The 23,777-nt window shown below is 43.9% G+C and overlaps 1 protein-coding gene across 2 annotated transcripts in view; it reads left to right on the forward strand.

The window, feature by feature from the left end:
* The window catches only part of cplx2a (complexin 2a), a 40,877-nt gene extending 25,248 nt beyond the window's left edge, over positions 1-15,629 (forward strand). For both annotated transcript variants that reach the window (XM_023795985.2, XM_023795986.2), the window contains exons 3-4: positions 5,418-5,593; positions 11,532-15,629. In XM_023795985.2, the coding sequence (XP_023651753.1) occupies positions 5,418-5,593; positions 11,532-11,729 (374 nt within the window). In that variant the 3' untranslated portion in view covers positions 11,730-15,629. The remainder of the gene's footprint in view (positions 1-5,417; positions 5,594-11,531) is intronic.
* The last annotated feature ends 8,148 nt before the right edge of the window (positions 15,630-23,777 follow it).

Consider the following 23,777-nt stretch of genomic DNA (forward strand, 5'->3'; position numbering starts at 1 on the left):
CCACGCTGGCCCGCCTCCACCCAGTTGGCGCTCTGGTGGAGAGGACAGAGGCTCATAGGACCTCAGGGGGAACTACGGCAGAGCAGATGGCCTCGCCCGTTCCTGGAGGGCGCCGCTTCAGCCATTCACGCCGTAGCCTTCCAGCACATTCTGTAGAGCCACCTCCCGACATGATATTTCCAGGGGTTTCACCATGAATGGCGAGGGCTGGTGCACCTGGAAGGGGGCTGGAGCCTGCCCGTTATCTCATCTCCACGCCGTCACAGTCCCAGCCTGGAGCGCAGAGATAGTAGCACAGAATGGATCACTCAAAAGAGCCGGCAGAGTCCCTGCGGACGGCTCTCCTCGGCTTGACGACTGACGCAAGCGCTACGCCCCTTAACACACACGCCCTGGTCTGTCTCACCAGATCTCTAAAAGCGGGCCAAGCCTTTCTGTCCTGCGCATCTCGCTGTTCTCTAATTCTGTGTCTGAACCAAACGCTGTCGGGGGCGGGGGGTAGGTGATGATTTGGTTTATCTGGGTGGTATAAGAGGTGAGGGTGGGGGCTCTCTCAGAAATCCCTAAATGAGACGCACAGCTACCCCATTTATGACTTAACTCTGGCCCAGTGGTTTGTAACGTGGAGGGGGGGGGGGGAGTTGAAGGTTGGGAAAACTTCTTTTTTTTCTACCTGGCTAAGCTGAATCAAATTTAATTACCGACCTTGAGAGCATGATAGAGGGGAACAGCTGGGCGGTCACTGCCCGGGCTTGCTGAGGGATAAAAGCCCACGCTGGTGCCCCCTCGAGCGGTGCAGGGACGCGGTGCCAGGGGACCCCGGCTGCCCAGCCGGCCGTCGAATAACGATGCGTCCAGCTGACCACCATGACGAGCCAACGGATGGTGGGGGGAGGGGGAGCCGAGGCCGGGGGGGGGGGGTCCCAACCTCACACTAAAGGGCATGTTTATGAACATCCGAAGCATGCATACTTGTCAATGGGCAGAACCCTAATCCCAACAATGACAACATTAACCTCTACATTTGGTCAGACACACACACACACACACTGCATTCATGGCCCAGGAAAAAGTGTCTCCCTCTCACTCAATCTACTCTAAACCTGAACACCATTTTCAGATCCTTAATACATGATCTTCACATACCGAACTGCCAGGGTCTTTGTGCAAAACTAAAAAAATAAAAAAACATGCAGCACAAAATTATATGGTTTTAGCACTCGATACACCGCTGGGGGGGGGGGGGGGGTCTCCTGTACTCCAGGATCCTATCCAGTTAGCGATGACGGCGCATCAGCTCAGCGGTGACTCAGCTGTCCTTCAATATCCATCACACGGCAGTCAGATTTGACACAGGGAGGGGCGCAGAGTGTGATCAGCACGGTTTCTGCACTCGTGACCCGATGAGGAATTTCATTCATCAAAATTGCTCTTGAGACGACATTTCCCCGCACAGGAGCACACAACCACGGACCACGGCACTGAAAACGACAGTCGGTCATCTATCCAGAGCAGCTCAAGGTCAAATCTAGACATGGCTTTCCTATATTCAGAACATTCTGTAAATCAGTATAGTGTGGTATAAATGCGAGTCGTCAAACAGTCTGCTGGGAGAATGAATGGCGTTATGCGGAATGGTAATAGTACTTTTTTGACTCGCAATAAAATCCATCCCAAAGCCCAACCGAAGCTGACAAAGTGACTTTGTTGTAACAGATGAGTTAATTACCCGTGGGTATAACTACAGCAGAGCTGCAGCAGTATAAAAATCACTTAATTGGGAAAAAAGGATAATTCATAAAGGATATCTTAGCTATGTGTGCCACAGATCCTTTCACTGTATTCTCTGCGTGATCCAGCCCATGGGATACAATGCTAGGAAGGACCAGGCCGTTTGCAGAGAAAATATTTGTTACTGGTCAGTTATTTACAGAAACCTCAGTAAATGACACCTCTTGTGGACAGGGGGGCATTAGGGTGTGAATCTGTAAATGTCAGTTCTTTGGGGAAACCAGCAGATGGCGTACTGTTTAAGGTTGCATGCCCCAGGACCTCAAGCAGGGAATAGCTCTTAAAACTTCTAGGGATTTTCTGCATGGTAAATGAGTGCTTAAACAAGTATGACTTCTCTTCTGACCTATGCCAGATTCTTTTCTTTTCTCTTTCGTTCGTTTCATATTTTTTACGTACATAGTAAGAGGCTGATGCCTCCCCAAAAATAAACCTTGGCAAGGAAATGCCAAGACCTGATGGTACGTGACTGACACTCGTTCAGTTAGAAGTCAGAATCACGGAAAGAGGGTTCACAGACACAATGGCTCAGTTTAAAATGGTAGTGGGCACCCAATCGGAAAGAACAGCACACAAACAGAACAAACGTGCCTGAGAACGGGATCAGGATGTACGAAGAAGCAGCCTGATCACCGCTGCGTGATTGAACTCACGTGTGACTTTCATCTGAGGCTTATGAATCCCATCTCTCATCTTCTCCGTCTCCAGACCTCGTAGCCACTTGTGGCTGGAGAGTCTTAATAACAGACATCACAGGTCCTTCCCGGTGACGTGTTTCCAATTCACGGAATACCACACAGACCTCAGGGGAGCAGGAGGTGATGGCGAGATGAAAGTCCCAAGCGTTAAACCGAAGAGGTAGCCGGCCCGGGGCCCGCGACGGCGCCGCACACCTTGGACTGCCTCGCGGCACGTATAAATCACCGCGGCAAATTGCTGTGACATTCACAGCTGCTCCAGTCATTTCTGCTAGGAGCCGCCGCGTCTGGCGATGAGAGGGGACCGAGGTGGATGCGGCGATCCATCTTAATGTTGCCGACGCTCGATATTTACATTCCGATTCCAGCATCACCCTCCCTCGACGGTCTGTAGGAAGTGTAAGTGCCAAGCAGTATTCTGATATTGCATTACTCACATATGGAACGGATCCAGCACTTGCTTCTGTTTATTAGAGCGACGCCCTTGGGTATGACGGAGCACTCAGGTGCAAACAGGAAAGCGGAGACAGCACCGGTGACGAAGACACTACCATATTTTTGTTCTTCATCCATTTCCTGTCGTCGCCTGTTGTGTTTGCACACTCCAGCAAATGCCCGACTCCGTCCCGTGGCTTTGTGCCGCAGATCTCGAAATCACAAACACTCCATTTCTGGCCCGGGTACACCGTTTTTGGTTTTCATTGACATTCCAAACATCTACCCCATTTTCTACCACGGAGCTCCTTCGTAATTAGTAATTGGACACGCCTTAGTTTAATTACCCCGATGGCCTTCACGTGTGCAATGCGGCGTGCTCTTCCTGACTGTCTGCCACATCATTGTCATCGGCCATTTGTTATTCTGTCATTGACGCCCAATGATAGCAAGAACAGCTACACACATTATTTAAATAGCTTAAAGTGCATTTCTACTCCCAATGAAATTTCTTCGCTGGGATTTAGATGTTCCTTTAATGATTTAACTAATATAGTCAAGGCCTTTGGCTTTATTTCAGTCCCATTGGGTTTGTGAGTCTTGCTGTTGGATGCTTGTAGTTGTATAACTTCTCTGTGCTGTTAGGCCACACAAGGTCCTTCAGATGTAATGGTTTATCCTCTGCTTCATGGACTAAATAATAAGCTAGAGAGCCAAATTTAAGTTTAAATCCTTATTATAGGATATTGCGTGACAATCTTTGCCTTTCTTTATTGCTCTGTATCCGATTTAGTTGAAGACGCATCTTCATTCCAGGGATCCCCGTAGGCCGCAGGCAAATTTCTGTGAAGACACGGGGGTTTGTTGACATGACATAGTGCTGGAATATCGTGTGGTCCAAATGATCACAATTCAGGCTGATCTCCAGAGGGACTTAGCAGGCTGGAGGAGGTCAGGGCCACAAAGGGCAGGAGACGGTGGAGCCCATCTTCTGCTAAGGGCAATAAATCCCATTTATTTTTCTCAAGCTGCAACTGACTTCTATTTGTTTCAGTCTAAGATAATGCTTCAGCCAATAGTAGAATTTCACATAGAAACAATAAAGCCACTAATCCAATTAATCACCGAACTCCTTTTTTAACGATATTTTAAAACAATTATCTTTTTTTTTGGGGGGCTGAAAGGTAATCATACGTTTATTAATGAGCTACAGCAAAAGCTTAAGAAAATCAAGTTAATTATTTTGAAAAAGCTTGGCACAGAAGCTGGGCATTTATAAAGACTGATCTATCTTTGTCGTCAAAAGCAGGGTTTGGTTACTAACATCCATGAGCCAATTTTTGGTGGCGGCTTTTCAAGCTGCCCTCAAGCAGCACTTTTATGGGGTATGAAATGAGGCAAAATGCCAGAACATAATGACACAGGGTAGCCATGTTCGTCTCCACTGTAGACTGCGGGCTGTTTGCCGGCTGGGTTGACGTTTCTGAGGGGCGGGGGTTGTTTCTGCTCGTTAGGCGGCCCTGTGCTCTCGGATGAATCTCTCAGCATTTGGCGAGACCCCCCCCCAGAGAGCAGCTGGCTGTCAGGGGCTGAGGATGCAGGGACTGAACCACAGACAGGCACTTATGTTGATTTGCCTCACCTGACGATGAGTATAATCATTCAGGAAAATGTTACTCTCTGGGCAATAAGCAATGCTTTACTACCTCAGTATACAAGTATACCATCCACACAGCTGCCCATCTTCCATCCACTTACCTAGTAGGGGGTGGTGGAGAACCTGGAATCTATCTCAGGAAGCAGAGGTGACACCCTGGATGCGATTTCAGTACCATGTCATTTATAATTATGCTTAATCTCACCTTGTTAGCCATTTTAGCATGGCTATTTCACCCAGGACCGAGAAGAGCCGTTTTTTACTTCACACATTTTGCAGATTAAGTAGCTGTAGCTCTCCTCTTGTTTCTGATCAGACCAGCCTTTTATATTTGTATTCTTATGGCACACAAGGATATTTGCTTCCTTCATGTTCAGCGCTGTGACTTCTCGCCTATGGGACCAGGGTTCGAGTCTCTGCCCTGGATCTGTGTTTGGGGAGCTTCACCGTGGGGTTTTCTCCGGGTGCTCTGTCCCCAACCACAATCCAAAAAACATGCTGAGGCTAACTGAAGTTACCAAATTTCCCATCGGTGTGAATGATGTATGAGTGAATGATGTGTAAGCGTGGCCTGTCATGGGTCGGTGCCCCATCCTGGCTTATTCTCTGGGATAGTCTTTAGACCCCCAGCAACCCTGAACAGGACAAGCGAGTACAGAAAATAGATAGATAATGGCCAGCTTTCCTCGTCCTTAACCTTTGGAGCCAGTTCCATGAAGGAGCCCCCTCCCTAGGGTCTGCCTCCATAAAAACATCGCCCTGCCGTGGTGAGCGCCACCTCTCCCCCGGGGGGGGTCTCTCACTAACAGCTACTTTGCTCTGCTCGTCTCCCTAAGGGGCCACCAAGGACATGGGCAAGATGCTGGGCGGTGAGGAGGAGAAGGACCCAGATGCCGAGAAGAAGGAGGAGGAGCGACAGGAGGCCCTGAGGCAGCAGGAGGAGGAGAGGAAGGCCAAGTATGCGAGGATGGAGGCAGAGAGGGAGTCGATCCGACAGGGAATCAGAGATAAGGTAAGGGGGGGGGGGGGGGGGGGTGATGTACTCACCGATGAACACATCACAATAATGCACTGACTGGTGGTAGAGAGCTCTGACATAGATTGCAAAGACAATCCCCCATTTCTGTCATTAAAAAACGTTACCCCTTTTTCAACGGTACCTGTCTAATAGACCCCAAATTCTATTCAGTCGAGCTTTGCTTGACAGCATATTATTGAACATACATAGCATGTTTCAAATAAGCCATAATGAATGCAATTACTCTGGCTGATTCCGAGGGCGGGCGGTGTCTGAAGCGATTAGTTATGCGCCGGTTTCTTTTGAAATCTTGTTTTGCATCCAGTTTCTTGGGGCTGACCCCTAATGGCAGCGCCGCATTTGTGCCACGGAGCAGTTCATGGATTTGACGACGGCCAAACAGGAAACTCACACATTTGAATTAATGCATGAGTCACTCGGATTCTAATTCTAAAGATAAGAGTAATTCAGTGAGAAGAAAGTCCAACTTAATATTAGTGCGCTGTAGGGGGAAAAAAAAAAAAGATGAAGATGTTGTGAGGGTCTGTACGTGGGTTGATAGCACAGAATAACATCTATTCTGCTAAAGGGATTTCTACTCCGCAGAGAGAAGAACACACAGCATTAGCCCGATCTACAAGCCAGAGCGCGCCTACGCCATACTGTGTTATACATTCACACACCATGTTGGTGTTGAGTTTACTGACTTGGAGAAAGGACTGGAGCCGGGCCTCTGCGTGTTAAATCGATCACCCTTCTGGTCATGTAGGAGGGAAGATTTATGGTGCAGTTTTTTCCCCTTCGGTTTTGTATTACATGGCAGAGCACATACACCCCCACCTACAACACCTCCTCTCTCTCTTTGGCCCCTCGTAGGAGGAGCCAGACTCGCTTAAAGAATTTCTGAGCCAAGACTCTAAGTGAAGTTTTATTTTCTCCGTTGAACTTATTAAAGTTGGTCAAAGAGAAGTAAATATATTCCAGAAGATGGCATTTGTGAAAGTTGTTAAACAGAGTGAGTGACGGTATCTGTTTCTCTAAAGTTCCTCTGGAGGTTCATTTAAGAGAAGCAGTGGTGGGTAATTCAGTTCAAGAGAATAAAAAATCCAGACCAAGATTTTGTTTCAACCAACCACTTGAGTATAAAGAGTCATAATCACAGAGTACTCAACTGATTGGTAGAAACAAAATCTTGGTCTGGACTTCTACTCTCTGGATCGGAGCTACCCACCTGTGACCAGAATCAGCATCACTGCAGCAAATGCCGGTGTGTTCTGGAAGCAGTTCACTGACGTTTATGAAAAATTAATCTTTTTAAAGCTCACCTTGGGGAAGGGGAACCTACAGGAAGGTACTCAGAGATTGACAGGGAGTGGGAAAAAGTCCTGTGGGTACCTTTTTGGGGCATGAAGAGAGAACGCTTTGACATGCGTCTGATTGCGGGAGTTGTGAGGTGAAGAGCGATGGCACTCACTGCTCTGAGCTTGGGTGACACCAGCCAGCACGAACGCTGTAAAATGCTTCAGAAATAATAAAAAAAAACCAAACAGTGACATTTAAGACTCAGAGGAAAACTCAGGCTATTTTTAGAGTTTTAGCTGCTCGCGTGAAACATTCCGAGTCAGGTTTTAATGTTTACTTCTTTACGAATTTCCTAGCAGAAGTCTGAGTTATATGTGTGTAATGTCTTTCCCGTCATGTCCGCCTGACTTTCCTGTTCCTGATGTGCCACACCTGTTGCTTGTTGCCCCTCGTTAGTCTTTGCGTTTAAGTACCCGATTGTCTCATCAGCCCCAGTCCGGTCATCGACGGCGCTCCTATCTGCCCTTGTCCTAACCCTAACCCTAACCCTAACCCTAAGCCCATTCATTCACCAAAATGCCTGCCTTCCTCTTGTACCGTGTGACGATATGCAGTTGCCGATCATTTACGCTACTGTTTCCAAATTAATAATTAAACTAAACATACCTGTATATGTGTTAGCCTCTGTGTTGCTGCACATCCGTTATAAACACTTTCATTAGCCTGTATTAAATGATAACCTGGTGCCAAATTTGTCTCGTAGAATATCTAAAGGCTGCTAGATGGACGTGGTAGCCCCATTTTTATCACAGTGCACGATGCCTGCGGTCATAGCTAGCATTGCCACAATGCAGCCAGCAGGTCTCATGCAGTCAGTCTGATCAGCCCTGTCAGGATACACAAAGCCCTTGTTCTTGGGACTTTTGGTCGACACTAATTCATTTGTACAGTTATATGTCCTTATAATAATACGTCACATTCACGTGGAATTGCTCATATATAATAGAGAGGCAACAGTCCATCTCTATTCGTGCTAATATCTCTTAAATATGTAATAAAGACTTAAAACAACGTATTGATATGTTGCCCAAACCAAAAAGTTCATGTGATATGGTTGAAATTAAAATGAAAATATTTACTTTATATTTTATCCAAAGTGAGGAAGTCATCCAGGCTGGTTAGAATGCACAAAGGCACAACAGCAGTTCCTGTGTTAGAGTACAGTAACCCCTTCACAGTCACGAGGGTTGGGGGCAGCGAATGTGACAATTTGTGAATAATACTTGGGTCCCCCTAACCTCTGCCCATAACAGTCTGCTAGCCTGAATGATACCAATTACCAATTTCTAAAGAAACGGTACTGTACACTTTTCGTGTCAAATTACTATGTCATTTCCTATCAAGTCCTTTTTATATAATATACAAACCATCTGAATTTTGCCCCTGTATGGGCAAAATTAGTACTTTGTTTTGGAAATTTAAATGCAAAATCAACAGCACTGAAAAGTTTAAAAGTCACTGTGAGAAATGCGAGATTCCACGGTAACAAAGACAGGTAACACGTGAGTGAGGCTGGTTGCTGAGAAGATGCGCAGCGTACTCAGGCCAAGATATTGTATGCACTTACACTAAGAAATATTGTGCATTACAGTAAAATCCCGTTATAGTGAACTCGCTTAAAACGGAATATCGTCTGTAATTGACGAGGTCCGCTAGTCCCGGCTGTGCACCTTTAAGAACATGCAGAAAAAGCATCGGATATAGCGGACTCGCATATAACGTAATTTCGTTTATAACAGACAAACAATTTGGTCCCCAGGCCGCTTTTAGCTGTAGTTTTGTTCGGCTATAACGGACATGCAGGCTCCGCCTACAAGGCGCGTGGCGTGCCGGTGATATCCAGCGCAGATACGGAGTCGGGATTATTAATAGTCACGCATCTGGTCAGGTAAAGCTGGATTACTACATGTACAATATAATAATCTATACCACAAGTGTGTCTGCTGGGGTGTGGCATGAGTAAATGATGTCCTGTAGTTGTGTCCTGGGCATACAGCAACTCTGGATATAACAGACTGTTTTGCCAGGTCCTTTGAAGTCCGTTATAACTGGATTTCTCTGTACTAATATTTATATATTAGGCCTTATATGATTTTATGTGATCCAAATCGTTTTCAGCATTGTTTTTGGCTTACGTTTCGTCTGTGAGTTATTGTGATCTTTCAGCAAGCTCCAAAAATATTACGGTTTAATTGTTCATTTCTTTCATTCGCCAACTGGCCAATAACCAAAAGCAGGAATGTCCAATGCACGACTGTGAAGGGGTTACAGTATGAAACACTGCTACTGTACAGGCCTAAGCCCAGCTGAAGAGAATCCAGGATCGTGCTGGAGGCTCTCTCAGGGCTCTCTTGTCACGATTGACACCCGCAGGCCCTCTGCACTCACAGAATAAGAGCTGTTTCCTCGTCCTGCTCCACAACGAGAACAAAAAGTCCTGAGCTCCTCGTTTTCCTTTAAGCAGCCAGAAGGGATTGGATTTGCATACACTCTACCACCAACAAAAATCATTATGACATTATTTAAGTAATCCAGAGCTTCTGCTTATGCTCGGCTTAAGCCAGGAGTATGAGCCGCACACCCACCCCCCACCCTTAATGAGACACTCACATTTCTGTAGAATGTGTGGGGAGCATGACATTGACCTTCAGAGCTTGTGAGAGCAGGGAACACCTCTTCTGGATGAATTGGCTGGGCTCCTGGGTCCTAGTGCCCCTCCTGCGTTTACTGGAAAAGGCCACCACTGCTGCTCTCTCAGTGACAGCAAAGCACAAGCAAGGAGATTGCATCTATTCACAAGAAGCTGGCTTCCCTCCACTTGGACGCAACATGGCTCACTATCTGTTCCCGTGAGGCCCTGCTCTTCCAGGGCCACCTGCCTTACCATGGTGTCCTGGCACACATTGCTCCGCACAGCGGGCAGGTGGGCTTGGGCCCTGGAGAACAAGCCTGACCCAGAAAGCCCATGCTGGCCTCTTTGGGCCGGGCGAGCCGCACGGCCTTGCCAGAGCACGCAGGCGAGTCGCCTGGTTACCTTCATTTAGGATCTCAGCACCAAGCTCTACATTTTCACAGGCCTTGGGAAACAAGTTAATTACACTTTAACTTCCAGCAGTTCTGAATTTCAGGACCGTGACCTTCGGAGTCTGAAAGTTTAAAACAGAAAATGCTCGGTCCCAAACGAGGTCGCACTCGATTCTTCTCCTGAACCTGATCTGACGCTGGTGAACTTTGCAAGGGAACCTGCTGTAATTTTAATTACATTAAGGGGGATTGTGTAAGTCTGGGTTTTCAATATTAAACTGTTAGACAGGGTTTTTTTTAATTGTATTTCCCCTGATATTTCATTCTGAATAGAAAATTTTGAAACAATGGGTAGATTGATCATATAAAGTGTGTTTACGTTTATGCTCACATTCCATGCTATGTTCTGAGCCAGTATCTGGTTCCAGGATGAAAACCATTGTTATACCCCTGAACGTAGGGCGTAACCCCAAACTGGTCATGTAAAAACATCTATTTGTATTAATGGGTATTTACTCTGGAAGCGAAAGATGTTTTAATGTTGTAATTAAATCTGGAACAGATTACAGTTTATGTTTTTGATAGAAATGTTTACTTGATGCTCATAAATATCAGATGTAGTTCTGTGAAAACACCTGGATGAAATTATAATGTTCTATTCAATTTAGTGAACACTCAGTGGTCAAGGTGCAGATAATGCAGTAGTGCAGATAAAATCACTAGTGATTTTAATTACAACATAAAACATTTAAATCTTTTTTTAATTTAAATGAAAGTGCACTGAACAAGCAAATGGAGCATACAGGCACTTTATAGAGCAGACTTTGAGTGGTTCAACTCAGGCAAAAGAATGGGCACGTCTATGACTTGCATCCGGTTTATTAGCAGAGGTGGAAAGTTCAGGTCCAGAAAGTATAAATCCAGACCAGGATTTAGTTTCAACCAACCAGTTGAACATAAAGAGTCACATTCAAAGAGTACTCAACTGGTTGGTTGAAACGAAATCCTGGTCTGGATTTGTAATTTCTGGACCTGAACTTTCCACCTCTGTTTATTAGCATTGCACAGATATCCACAGGTCACTTGTTAAATGCATTCAGCTAATTAGCAAACTAGCTTATACTTTATCTTTAAAGCAGTATGTTTTACTTAAGGAATTCAGGTCAATTTCAGAGGCAGAGCAGCTAAGCAGCTCTGAACCAGTAGCTTTTAGACTATAATCCGTCTTCTGGTTCACAGTCCTGCTTGTTGACTCTGCTTTACTCTTTAGACGTGCATGTCTTTGTAAGTGTTTATTCATTTACACAAACTGAATTTTTTTATTGGAAGCCTTCACGTTAAGTGTCTTGCCCATGGCTTTCCCACTAGAGCTCCTCCTGACACTTGAATTGGCACCCATCTGGTCAAGAGGCCATCGAACTTGACGGCTGCACCTGACCATGACGCTACCATCTTCCCATCCAGTGACGCAGATGCCGATGACTTCTGGGAAATCTGAGGTCTGGCCCATAAACATCTGATCTTATCGCTCTTCCCTTCCCTCCAGTACGGACTCAAGAAGAAGGAAGAGAAGGAGGCGGAGGCCCAGGCCGCCATGGAGCAGGCCGCTGAGGGCAGTTTGACCCGCCCGAAAAAAGCCGTACCTACCGGCTGCGGCGACACCGAAGAGGAGGAGGAGGGCATCATGGATACCGTCATGAAATACCTTCCTGGGCCCCTGCAGGACATATTCAATAAAAAGTAACACAGTTAGCACTGTTAAAGTGCCAATCTTTGATTTATATAACTTCCCCACTGCTCCACACTGCCCCTACAGACAGAATATAGTACAGCAGTATCCATATTCCCATATTTAGTTTGTAAATAGCTTCTAGTTTGAAATAATAATTAAAATAATATAAATACATATATAAAGTTGCTAAAAGAAAATTAACTAAGAGTATAAGCCATACTTTTATCTTTAATAAATTCTCAAAATCATATAATCGAGTCATTAGTTTTGTTGTTTATATTATTCATATATACATGCAGTGTGAATATATAAATATATGTGTGTTTATGAACCTCTCCTGTGTGCATAAACAGATGTGTCCATCCATTCCATAAACATAAATGTGACAGCTTAAAATATCGAAGAAAGCTCTATCAACATTATGTTTCTCAAGCATGCCGTTGGTGTTGTGATTACATTTGTATAATTTGAATTTCATTTTTCTTTGCCATGTAAAGAATTAAGGCAATAATTCTGGTTTTCAGTTGCTCCCTCACAGACACATGCCGCAGTCGTCGCGCGTAATAATAAACGTTCGTTTGAATGCTCATCCACTGTGCACGGAGGAGTGAGTCGTTTAAATAGCTAGGACAAAACGGCTTGGTGTGGACAAGCCTGCTCGTCTCAATGCTCGTTTCAATGTCAAAAGACTATATGTGCCATTCGTTCAATGCAAGCGATGCTATCAGGATTCTCGAAAGAATAGTATCAAGCTACTACACAATTGGATCTAGAGGGCTATATATATTTTGTTTTTCATAAATGTAAATACAGAGCTGTTTAGTGTTCTGTAGCGTATTAGTTTAAAAGGGATGCTGTGTGTATACTTTATAAACCAGACAATGACCATGGTGCAATATTGTCCTTAATGAAGTTGTCCTGTGTCCGTTGGTTAATTAATGGGAATGTGATCCCACATCAGCAATAACAGACAATCTTCATTGCTGTTCGTGCTGCTTAATAAGTAGAGTCTGTGCTCAGATATGGTGTTGTCTTCCACGTGCATAGTCTTTATTGTAGAGTTGGGTTAGAGTGTCGGAGGACACGTAGAAATTAAATTACAGTGGCATACAGTTAACTGAACCTTTAAAAGCTTAGTTAGCGATTACTTTTCACAATAGTCAGTTTTTTTCGAAATGCTCTATTTATTCATTTTTATAATGGATCTGACTCTGATGTTACATTTACAAAAGCAGTGGAAAAAAAACCATAACCAATCTGGTTCTATAGGAATGGTTCTATACTTTTATTTTGTGAAACAGAAAGGAGTTTTCTTCTCGTATGGATAAGTCAACACCAAAGTCAAATTTATTTATAGAGCGAATTTAAAATCGACATTTGTTGACGAAAGTGGTGCACAGGGTCACCAAAAGAAATGGGAAAAGGAAGAAAAAAATTAAATAATAATGATAATAATAATTAATAAATGATTTTTTTAAAAAGTGGTACAACATTACAGTATAAATTCATCATGACATTATAAATTAAAAAATCTGAGAATGATGTGACATCAGAGAATGTAGTCCCCTCCATTTTCATTACTGAATGACTTTATATTTCTATTTTTGCACTTTGAAACCATGTGACTATATAGATATTTCAAGGTAGTACGATGTGAAGAAAACATGTGTAATCGTGATGTCACCATTAACATAGCCTTTTAAACATCTATAAGTAACTCTAATTAATTATTTGACCTAAATGTGCAGAATCATGCCGTTCGAGAAGCTGCTGTTGTTTTTTTGTGCTGTGTGCTTTGCCTGTTTGTTACTTTGCTCCTTAATTGACTGCTACCTGCTTTTCTAATATGTGAAATGTAAATTCCTTGAATGTTTTGTACAGTTCCTGCACCGACACCAAACTGCCACCATGTGAACTGCCTGTTAAGATGACTTGTCCTTAGTGAGCATTCCAAAACATTCCAGATATTCGGAAACATTCCAGCTGGTTTGCGCTGGTTAAGAACTACTGATGTCAGTGAATCGGAGAAGCTTCTGAGTCAGCTTGTTGTCTGTTCCAGCCAATCACGTGTGACTTCTCTGTCTGGAGCCCGGAAGGGCTCCGATTTTCTAATGGACACAAACATGTTGGGAAAGACTCCTCAGAACTGCACTAAAGCACTGGAGCTGCATTCATGGTGTCATTCCACCAAACACACATCATTTCAGAAATGCTTTGATTGTTGAGATGCTAAAAACAAACAGAAAATAGTAGCTAGTAACAATTGTGTTACCTAGCCGACCAATGTTTCTTGTTCCTGTCTATATGGTCCTACATTAAGTTATCAGTCATACATATCTTTCCGGTGGCTGACGACACACTAATTAAGTGTTATAAATTGTTTAAAACTGACATCTCATCTTGGGCATATGCTTAGAATTGCAGACATTTCTTTGTTCAAAATCCATTAGACGTAAATTACAGATGCTTCACAGTGCACCCAAAACTATTCGAGACATCACCTGCAGCCTTGGCTAAACATGTCACGCTAATCATGTCCAGGATAATAGACGTTTTGTATGTATGTGAACACAGAGAAAGACATGATCGCAAAGGGAATGATCACTGTAAGCAGTACAGTCACAGGGAGCAAGTAATCTGTCCTTGGTGTGTCTACTCTTCATCTGTGTTTGAGTTCAGCCATTTGGGACTGGGAAAAGATCATCCTGGATTATGTGGCTTTTCTGTATGTCCTGTGCATAAATTAGCAAGGCAGATGTGCGTTTGCGTGGGGGGCGGGGTGGGGGTGTGTAGGGGCGGGCATACATTGCAGAACTTGCCTCACTGATTTACTGAAGTAGTCTTTTATCTCTTGTGTTTAGTTAGATGCTTCTATGTACGTTTCAATTAAACCAAAGAAAGGGGTTGTTTTTGCTATATTTCATCATCATCATCATCATCATCATTATTATTATTTAAGGGAGCGGTGTTATTATGTGTTACATGGAAATGATTAGGGAATCATTTAATAGCCCCAGGACATGGCCAGTGTCAGCTCAGTAACACTGGCCTGCTGATCAGCAGCATGGTCCCGTTCCAGCCCAACTTGTACCATATGGCCACTTGTCAATAACCCTTTTCCACATCCATAGCTCCTGACAACTTTGACTAAACTTTTACTAAAAAAAAATTATATATATATACACATTCAAATATAATTACTGCCTTTTGTACAATAGAGCTGCCATTAAATATAGTTAAATAAGGATTTTTGTGTAAATAATATTCCTTGCATTCCATGTTATTGATATTACTATTATTTTTATTAATGGTAATAGTTATTAAACTGTACGATACAAAATTTATTTGCTACTTGGCTAATGTTACTGCATATATTTGTCACATGGTCCATGCAGCAGCATTACATACAACTGTTAGTCATTCTAATGCTTCAGCAAGCCAGAAGTGTCTACCTGATTTTTAGGCTCTTTCAACACTGTCAGTAGATCGACTGCCTGACACTTTGAAAAATGTTCCTTTTTGGTGTAACCTGAATGTGACTGTTAAGTGTTTTGCTGCATTGTTCGTTTTTTCTGTGTTACGGTGGTGTTGACTCTGAGGTACTTCCTGTCTGTAGATGTTCCTGTTTCTGTCCTTCAGTGCCTGTGTTTGGGAGTTGCTGTATTCGGTGCGTTTTTTGCGTATTGTGCTGCCCGTTGACCTCTCCCCCTCTTCTCTTGTACGTTGGCACTAGTGTGCATGCATTCGGTCTGCAGTGGTAGCAAGGTTACTATGAGACTAGCGTGTGAATTCTGTGTTTCCACTCTGCCTGATAGCTCTCGCTGCATGCTACCAAATCGGGTGTTTCGTTGGAGTGTAACGTTCCCTCCAAAATGGAATCACAGCACAACAGAAATAAAGTGATTTCATATATGTGTTTGTCATTTGCGTTTCTGTACCAGCGGGTGTGTTTGTGGGGTTTATGAAATAATCCTTCGTTTGGGTGCAGTTCACAGTGGCACAGACCGTCATTTGGGTCTCAGAATTGCATAAAAAATAACAGCGGCACTTGGATTGCTAACTTCATAACGCAATGAGATTTCCAAGTATTTCATGCTATTCTAAAATGTAGGTCAGGCTGTAAACAGGATGCACTTTGCTATTAAAAAGTCTTCTTATTATTCCAAAACACAGCTTCTAATAGTTTGCACTGAGTGGAGTAAGGACATGTAAATGCAAATAGAAAAAAGCTAGTTCCCCACATCAAGACAAAAATTCTCGTGTATAAAAATATGCTACTAATAGGGAGGGAGCGTTATGCTTTTAAACACCGCAGGGCCCGATTCAGATGGGAGATTTAAACCCATCAGCTATGACGACTCATCACCCACAAGCAGCCGGGTCTGTACAGCTCACTCTTGCAGCCGATGCAGAGTTCAGGGCTTGAGTGCTCTTTCTACGAGGTCACGCTCTGCAGATTAATCGCCTGCTCCTCGTTCCAGCCTCATTTTCCTCCTAACATTTATAAGACAGCTGTGAGAGATTCCCCCACAAGTTTTTCCTATTCATATGCAGAACGAGCCCTATTGTGTACGAATAAGGCCAGCTGTAACGTCCTATTTAAATCACCTGTCACCTTAATTAAAAAGCTCTTTGTTTGAATAGCACATCCCTGTGTTTCATATCTAAAATTTTAATTGTTTCTCTGCTTCACTTTATATTCTTTTCCTGGATTCATGTTTTTAATTAAGGGATACTAATTAATTCCACTGAATCGCAGGCTGTCAGCAGCCAATTGAAAGCAAGGTTGATTTTGACATTATACAGAGATGTATTTTTGTCTTCTGTAGCTCTGCTTTTGAAAGCCTTTTATGAACCTCCCTTTTGCCCAACAGACCTACATACAGTCATGGCCAAAAATATTGGCACCCCTGCATTTATGTCAGAAAACGCACCACTTCTCCCAGAAAATCGTTGCAATTACAAATGCTTTGGTGTTGTCATATTTATTTCTCGTGTTGGCACTGGAAGCACACAAGAGAAAAACAAATCCTGAGACATTCCACACAAAATGTCAAAAATGGCCTGGACAAAATTATTGGCACCTTCTACTTACTGTAATACTTGGTAGCAGACCCTTTGGAAGAAATAACTGATTTAATCACTTTCTGTAACAGCTGCTCCAGGTCACTCAGATGTGAAGGGTTCCTTCTCCCAACTGCTGTTCTTAGATCTCTCCACAGGTGCTCTATGGGATTTAGATCTGGACTCATTGCTGGCCACTTCAGAACTCTCCAGCTCTTTGTCTTAAACCATTTCTGGTTTGCTTTGGGTCATTGTCCTGCTGTAAGACCCATGACCTCAGGCTGAGACCCAGCTTTTTGACACTGGGCCCTACATTGTGCGCCAGAATTCTTTGGTAGTCTTCAGATTTCATAATACCATGCAAACAGTCCAGACTATCAGTGCCTGAAGCAGCAAAGCAACCCCAGAACATCAGTGGACCTCCTCCATGTTTGACTATTGGGACCGTGTTCTTTTCTTTGAAGGCTTCTTTTTGTTTTCGGTAAACAGAAGAATGATTTTTGTCTTATCTGTCCAGAGGACATTCTCCAAGAAGGATTGTGGCTTCCACAGGTAGGTTTTAGCAAACTCCAATCTGGCTTTTTTATGTTTCTGTCTCAGCAGTGGGGTCCTCTTGGGTCTCCTGCCAAAGCATCCCTTCTCATTCAGATGGCGACGGATAGTGTCAGCTGGTACTGTTGTACCCTGTGCCTGCAGGTCAGCTTGTATTTGTTTGGAAGTTGATCGAGGTTCTTTATCCACCATTCGAACAATTCTTCGTTGTAACATTTCATCAATCTTTCTCTTTCTTCCTCGTCCAGAGAGATTAGCTACAGTGCCACGTGCCGTAAAGTTTACAGTGTTGCACACAGTGGACGCAGGAACATTAAGATCTCTGGAGATGGACTTGTAGCCTTGGGGTTGTCCGTGCTTTTCTATAATTTTGGTTCTCAAATTCTCAGAAAATTCTTTGCTCTTCTTTCTCTTCTCCATGCTCAGTGTGGTACACACAGACACTCAAAAACAAGACTGAGTCAATATTTCTCCATTTTAACTGATGGAAGTGGTAATTTCCCATATTGCCAGCACCTGGTAATTGCTACAGGTGAGTAGAAAGGAGCATCTGATGCTTGAAATACAATAATTTCTTACAATTCTGATAAGGTGCCAATAATTTTGTCCAGGCCGTTTTTGACGTTTTGTATGGAATGTCTCAGATTTGGTTTTTTTTTTCTTTCTGCTTTTTGCGTTATTCCAGTGCCAACAAAATGAATAAATGAAATAAACGTGAATACCGAAGCATTTGTAACTGCAACAATTTTCTGGGAGAAAATTTTTGGCCATGACTGTAGTGTACACATCAGAAATGGCTCAGTAGGGTTGCCCATAGCTGTTAGTTACTCATCTTCCATAAATCAAAGGCATTGGTCAGTAATGTCTTATTTGAGTTGCTCAGCTGGTGCTTTTGAACAACTATGCTTAAGAGTTTTACAGGTCTTACAGGTAGTATGCTATCAGAAATGGGCCCTTGTGGGGCTCAAACCAACAACCTACTGGGTTTAGAACTATCAACTCCTGGCCCAAGCGCAGAACATCACTCGCTGCTCCTGAAATACTATGCAAATGCTTTGCCAGTGTCTGCAAAATATTGTTTGATCAACGTGCTGCTATTTGCCACACAAGCCAGACTCCCTGCTCATCGCAAAGCAAACATCGACTCTGCTCTTTCTGAGGGGGAGGGGCTGAAATCGATGCCATTATCATGCCGGTCCTCGGGCAGTGTTTTCAGAGCCGGCGGTCTCCTGGCTCTCCAAACACCAGTCGCACCACATGACAGCAGTTTGAGCGCTCGACTCCTGCAGACAAATAAAGTCAAGGACAATTAACTGTCCTTTGCCAGGCGCTAAATGAGGCATTTGCTGGAAAAGTCGATCGACCACAGCTCCTGAGGAAACACTCCCCTGGTGTTATTAGCTAGCTGCTTATTGGGTGCTTTTTTATAACCTTCTTTTCCTAGGTCAAGCACTGGGATTGTGACTATTTAATTTAACAATGCAGGCTAGTCCCCCGACCAATCAACCTTTTATTTGCCTGCTCCCTTTGCAGTTACTGCACTGCTTAAGTTGTTTTCTCATTATCTTCTCTGCTCTTGTTTTTGTATCCGGGTGCTGTATTAGAAGTTTTATATTCTATATTTATAGCTAAAATGCATCCGTATGCTGTGAGATGCCAGTTTACAGCAGTCATGTGACGTACTGTAAGATGCATTCACTGGAATTCTGAGACTGGTTTTGTTTGGGTTGAAGGTCGCATTGACCAAAACCCAGAAGGTAGAAGCTGCTCAGTTCTGGTGCTGGTGGAGGTAGGGCCATACACATGGGTCATGGGTGGAGCTACAGGGGTGTCAGTCCCAGCTGAAAACTGATTGGCCCATCCCCTGTCACTCACCAAATGAAAATGTGTCATTGGTTACTAGTAAGGTTGGCTCCTCTGTATGAATTTTGGCCCCTTTTATCCCCCCTGCCTTTCGAAATCCTAGAATCGCCCCTGGGTGGAGGAAAAGTCCAGGGCACAGTGTTTAAGTTGGACCGGGGGTGGAGTCCCCCGCATGTCCAGTGAGGACTAATGACCCAGAAAAGGTAGGCTGTCTCATTTCTGTCACCTCCCCGGGAGAGCTCCTCCACTTCTGAACATTAAAGAGAAAGATGGATGGGTTTTTAAAAGCCCTTAGGAGAGATTGTCACATGACCTCAATTAGTGTGAGTCCCGTTGAGTGGCTCAGGTCCGATCATGCGGACCGCACAATGACAGGATCCCTCTGATGTCGGCACAAAGGTCGCGGCCATCTTCGCCTAACACCCCCACTGAGAGGACCGTCAATTTATTGAAAATACTGAGTAAACCTGATTTAATCTCTGAGCCTAAAATATATACCTCAAATGGGTGACAAGGTCCCATTTTCCGAATCACAACACCAGTAACAGCAGGGCAATTAAAAAGTAAACACAGCCATAACACCTTAAGCACCTACTGGTAACAGCAACATGCATATTTAAAGTCTTAAATGATTATATTTATGAGCATCGAACAAGGCACAGCGGAGAAAGGCGACATATACATTTTCCAACAGTTATTTCTCCTAACTGTGATTCTTAGAATTAAACTCCACTGAGCTGCACAGCTCGACTGCCAGCGATGTATAGAAATTTGATAACTCAAGGAAATGCCCTGAACCTGACAGCTGAATTTGCAGTTGAAGACGACGGCGTGGTAAGTAAATCACCACTCTATGGCTACTAGGCCTGGAGCTTATGAAAAAAATTAAGCTTTAATCTGTCTGCATCGAGAGGAGCATCTCTTTCCCCTGGGAGTCCTTTACCATTGAAGAATCCTAGTGGCTGATGAAAGACTCCGGCCTTCAGGTCCCCCCCCCCCCGCCCCATGCCCAACAGTAATTGTAAATATGCACTGTGAAGATCAAGCTGTGAGGATGTGATGTAGGCCCGGATGGCGTCAACGCGAGGTGTGGCCGTGTGATGACGGTTCCGGGGCGACTCGAAGAGGACACACCAGAAGAGCTCAGAAGAGGTGGATGTGACAGCGACGTGAGTGTTCGTGGTGAAACCCGGCCAGGCCTCTTTATTTAGGCTCAGCCCATCTGCAAAGGCCAAGGTTCAGGTACGCCTCTCAGAGAGAAATACATAGGAGTATTCTGGGGTGGCTACCGCAGCAACAAGCAGAAAGAGGCTCCGCTTTAGGATTTGTCCTGGGGAGGTCTGAAATGAGGCAAAAGCTTCTTGTATTGCTTGTAAAAGCCGGCATTGTCTGTCAGCTAGACTCCCCGTAAGCTAAGGGACCTCCCATTGTAAAGCACCCCATGCAACATAAACGACGCAAACTCAGCACCATGCAGCTAATGAGCCCATTACACTTGAATGTTTTATTACTTCACAGAGGAGCACCGGACACATTATGTTTTCTGAGCTGAATCCTTATTTAACCTGCATCTTGTCCCATTAATCCATTTTCTACACCCACTTGGCCTATTCAGGGTGGCAGGGGCCCAGTGCCGATTCTAGTGGCTACGGGCACAAGGCTGAAAAAAAGGAGGTTGCCGACCCATCGCAGGGCACACAGCATCCATGCCTGTGCCATTTGGTAACTCCAGTTAATCTCAGCATGGTTTTGGACCACGAGGGGGAAACCGGAGTACCAGGAGAAAACCCAACGACAACATGGGGAGGACATGCAAACTCCACACACAGAGCCACGGCAGAGTGTCAATCCAACATCCCAGAAGTATGAGGCAATAGTGCTAATCACCGTACCACCATGCCAACCCTCTTGTCTCTTATCTACAGTCAAAGAAGATCTATGTCGTAGCTCCTATATTCTTATACTGTACATAACTCCCATATTCAATCGTATATACTGTACAGCTGCCAGTTACAAGTTCTGAATTACTACGGTGCCTGCTGCTTGAAATAGGAGACATCATTGACCTATATAGTAACTGTGGCCATTTCTATATTTAGATGTTAATGTGCTGTCATAGGAAAGAATTATATACCCTTCCCTAGAAATTATATGATTCACATCACAGTTTCCTTATAAAACAGGACGTAACTTAGCTTTTCGTTAGAAAAACAATAGTTAATATAGAAAAAAATTATTATAGAAAAAGTTTATAATCTGTACCGAAGGTGTATCTGGAGATTTTTTTTAATGCAAGGAAAATTCCCTTCATGAAAAATGAAAGATTGGGATCTTTTAGGGAAAAAAGGCAGCAAAATACATTTTACGGAGCTATAATTTGGTTCATGGGAGTTTTACTTGCACAAAAATGTTCTGAGGGCAGGAGGGAAAATGATTGGTTCAGAGAGACAACCAATCAGATTGTAGAGGAGGTGGGACCAAGACATCTAATTGGTTGGTCCTGCCTCTTCTAATTGCTTTAACCCACCCTGTTTACAATCTGATTGGGTATCTCTCTGAACCAATCATTTTTCCTTCTGCCCTCAGAACATTTTTGTGTAAGTAAACCTCCCGTGAGCTATTATCTGCATATTTGAGGGTTAGCCAAATACACTCTTATGTGCTTTGTTTGTGCCACTAAGGTCAGACGGCCTAACAAAATTCAATAATTAGCGGCACATTGTCCACTGTTAGCCATGGTAATAGTCGAGCTGTGAGGAAAACTGTCGGTAACCAAGAATTATCTCACTGAAATGTTCAGCAGAGAAAGAAGCCGCAAGATTAAAATGTGTTTTCACTGCTCAAAGAAGGAACGATACGGAAAGTCAGCTGCTCTGTCTAAATCATTGAGTCGGTAGTGACCAGCAGACCCCCAGAGTATTTTAGAGTATTAGTGCGTAGCTAATTCAGAGGTGATCCGGTATGGTCAAAACAAGCTCCGCCTCCACCACACGGATGACGCTAAGTGGAAAGCAAATGCAAATGGAAACTGAGCATTATGGGAGACAATGGGCTGGTCTAGATGTATATAGTTAAGCCTGATTGCATTTGTGAGTGCAGAGTTGGAAGGGGCATGCCTGCACGGGCCTGCTTTGTCACGGTGGCGTCACATTGGCGAGAAGTACCCTGTGATTGGCAGGCGAAGAGAATAAAAGACACCAAAAACATGGAGGCCTTTACAGTCTCATGAAACCAGAGTCCGAATCGAAGAGGTGGCAGAAGCCCAGCTGAATCATTTAAACACAATTCCCAGAGCAGATAACAGGAAATGGGTCTTAATGCACCACAGAGTGCTGGTGCAGTAATGGCCTCCTACTGAACTTGCACACAATCTGGGCCTTAATGCATCCTCCCTATTTCTACCACACACACTAAAAGGAAGTTGTGACCTGTAGCAAGTGGGGGAAAAAAATTAAAAACAGACAAATTGCACAGCTGCCTCATGAAGTGCACCAGGCTTTTCCAGTGGAAGGGGAAGTGTTTGTTTAAAGGGTGAGCGTTCGTTTAAAAGATATGTGTTTATTTAAAGGGGAAGTGTAAATTTAAAGGGGATGTGTTTATTTAAAGGGGAAGTGTTCATTTAAAGGGTGAGTGTTCGTTTAAAAGGGATGTATTCATTTAAAGGGGAAGTGTTTGTTTAAAAGGGAAGTGTTCATTTAAAGGCAAAGTGTTTATTTAAAGGGGAAGTTCCTGTTTAAAGTTGAGTAAAAATGTGCTTCGGAGCCTCATCAGTGTTTCCTGAAGTGTTATAACAGTAAGTAGGTACCCCTGCATGAACTTATCTTCAGGACTAGCGAGCCACCAGTAGGAAGCTGACTGAAGGACTTGGAGACCCAACAGCAGAGCAGGAACCGAGTGTAGAACAAAGATAGATAATGGCAGGACGGAGAAAGCACAACTGTCAGGCTATACGCTAGGCGTCACAAACTCATAAATATCAAACTTTATTAATGCTGATGAAACGACACAGCCCAAACCGCATATGCTCACGTTGCCAGGTATACAGTACTACCTGTCAGACCTTTTTTCTTCAGCTGGCATGAACACACAGTGCCATAGCTCTCAAGTCTCCCGTTTTGGCCGGGAAACTACCGTATTTTACCCCTCCTTCCCGCCGTCCTCCCGTATTAGTATTTTCCCGTAAATCTCCCGTAGTATAATATCATTAAAAAATTCCTCTGCCTCTCCAAACTGAACTGTCAGTAGCCTCGCGAGAACTGCCACCTGCAGTAGCCTGCAGGTCATTTACAACATTAACCAGGTCATAAATGCGGAGGTTAAAATGACAATGCTGTGTGCGAAAAACAACGTCACTTTCACCTTCTGTGACGACTTCAACAAGGATACAAAGTCTGCAACAAATCTGTATAATAAGTCATTAGTGAATGCCAGAGAGCCACATGAGTGAACATGAGAAATTAAAGGAAAATGTGTAATGAAAATAAAATGTAAATGACAAGTGGTTATTTTAGATTTCTTGTACACCTGTCTTAAAATGTAAGGGATACTGGAGCTTGGTTGGGGTGGTGGGGCGGCTCGCGG

This window comes from Paramormyrops kingsleyae, chromosome 12, assembly GCF_048594095.1.
Source record: "Paramormyrops kingsleyae isolate MSU_618 chromosome 12, PKINGS_0.4, whole genome shotgun sequence".
Lineage (NCBI taxonomy): Eukaryota > Metazoa > Chordata > Actinopteri > Osteoglossiformes > Mormyridae > Paramormyrops > Paramormyrops kingsleyae.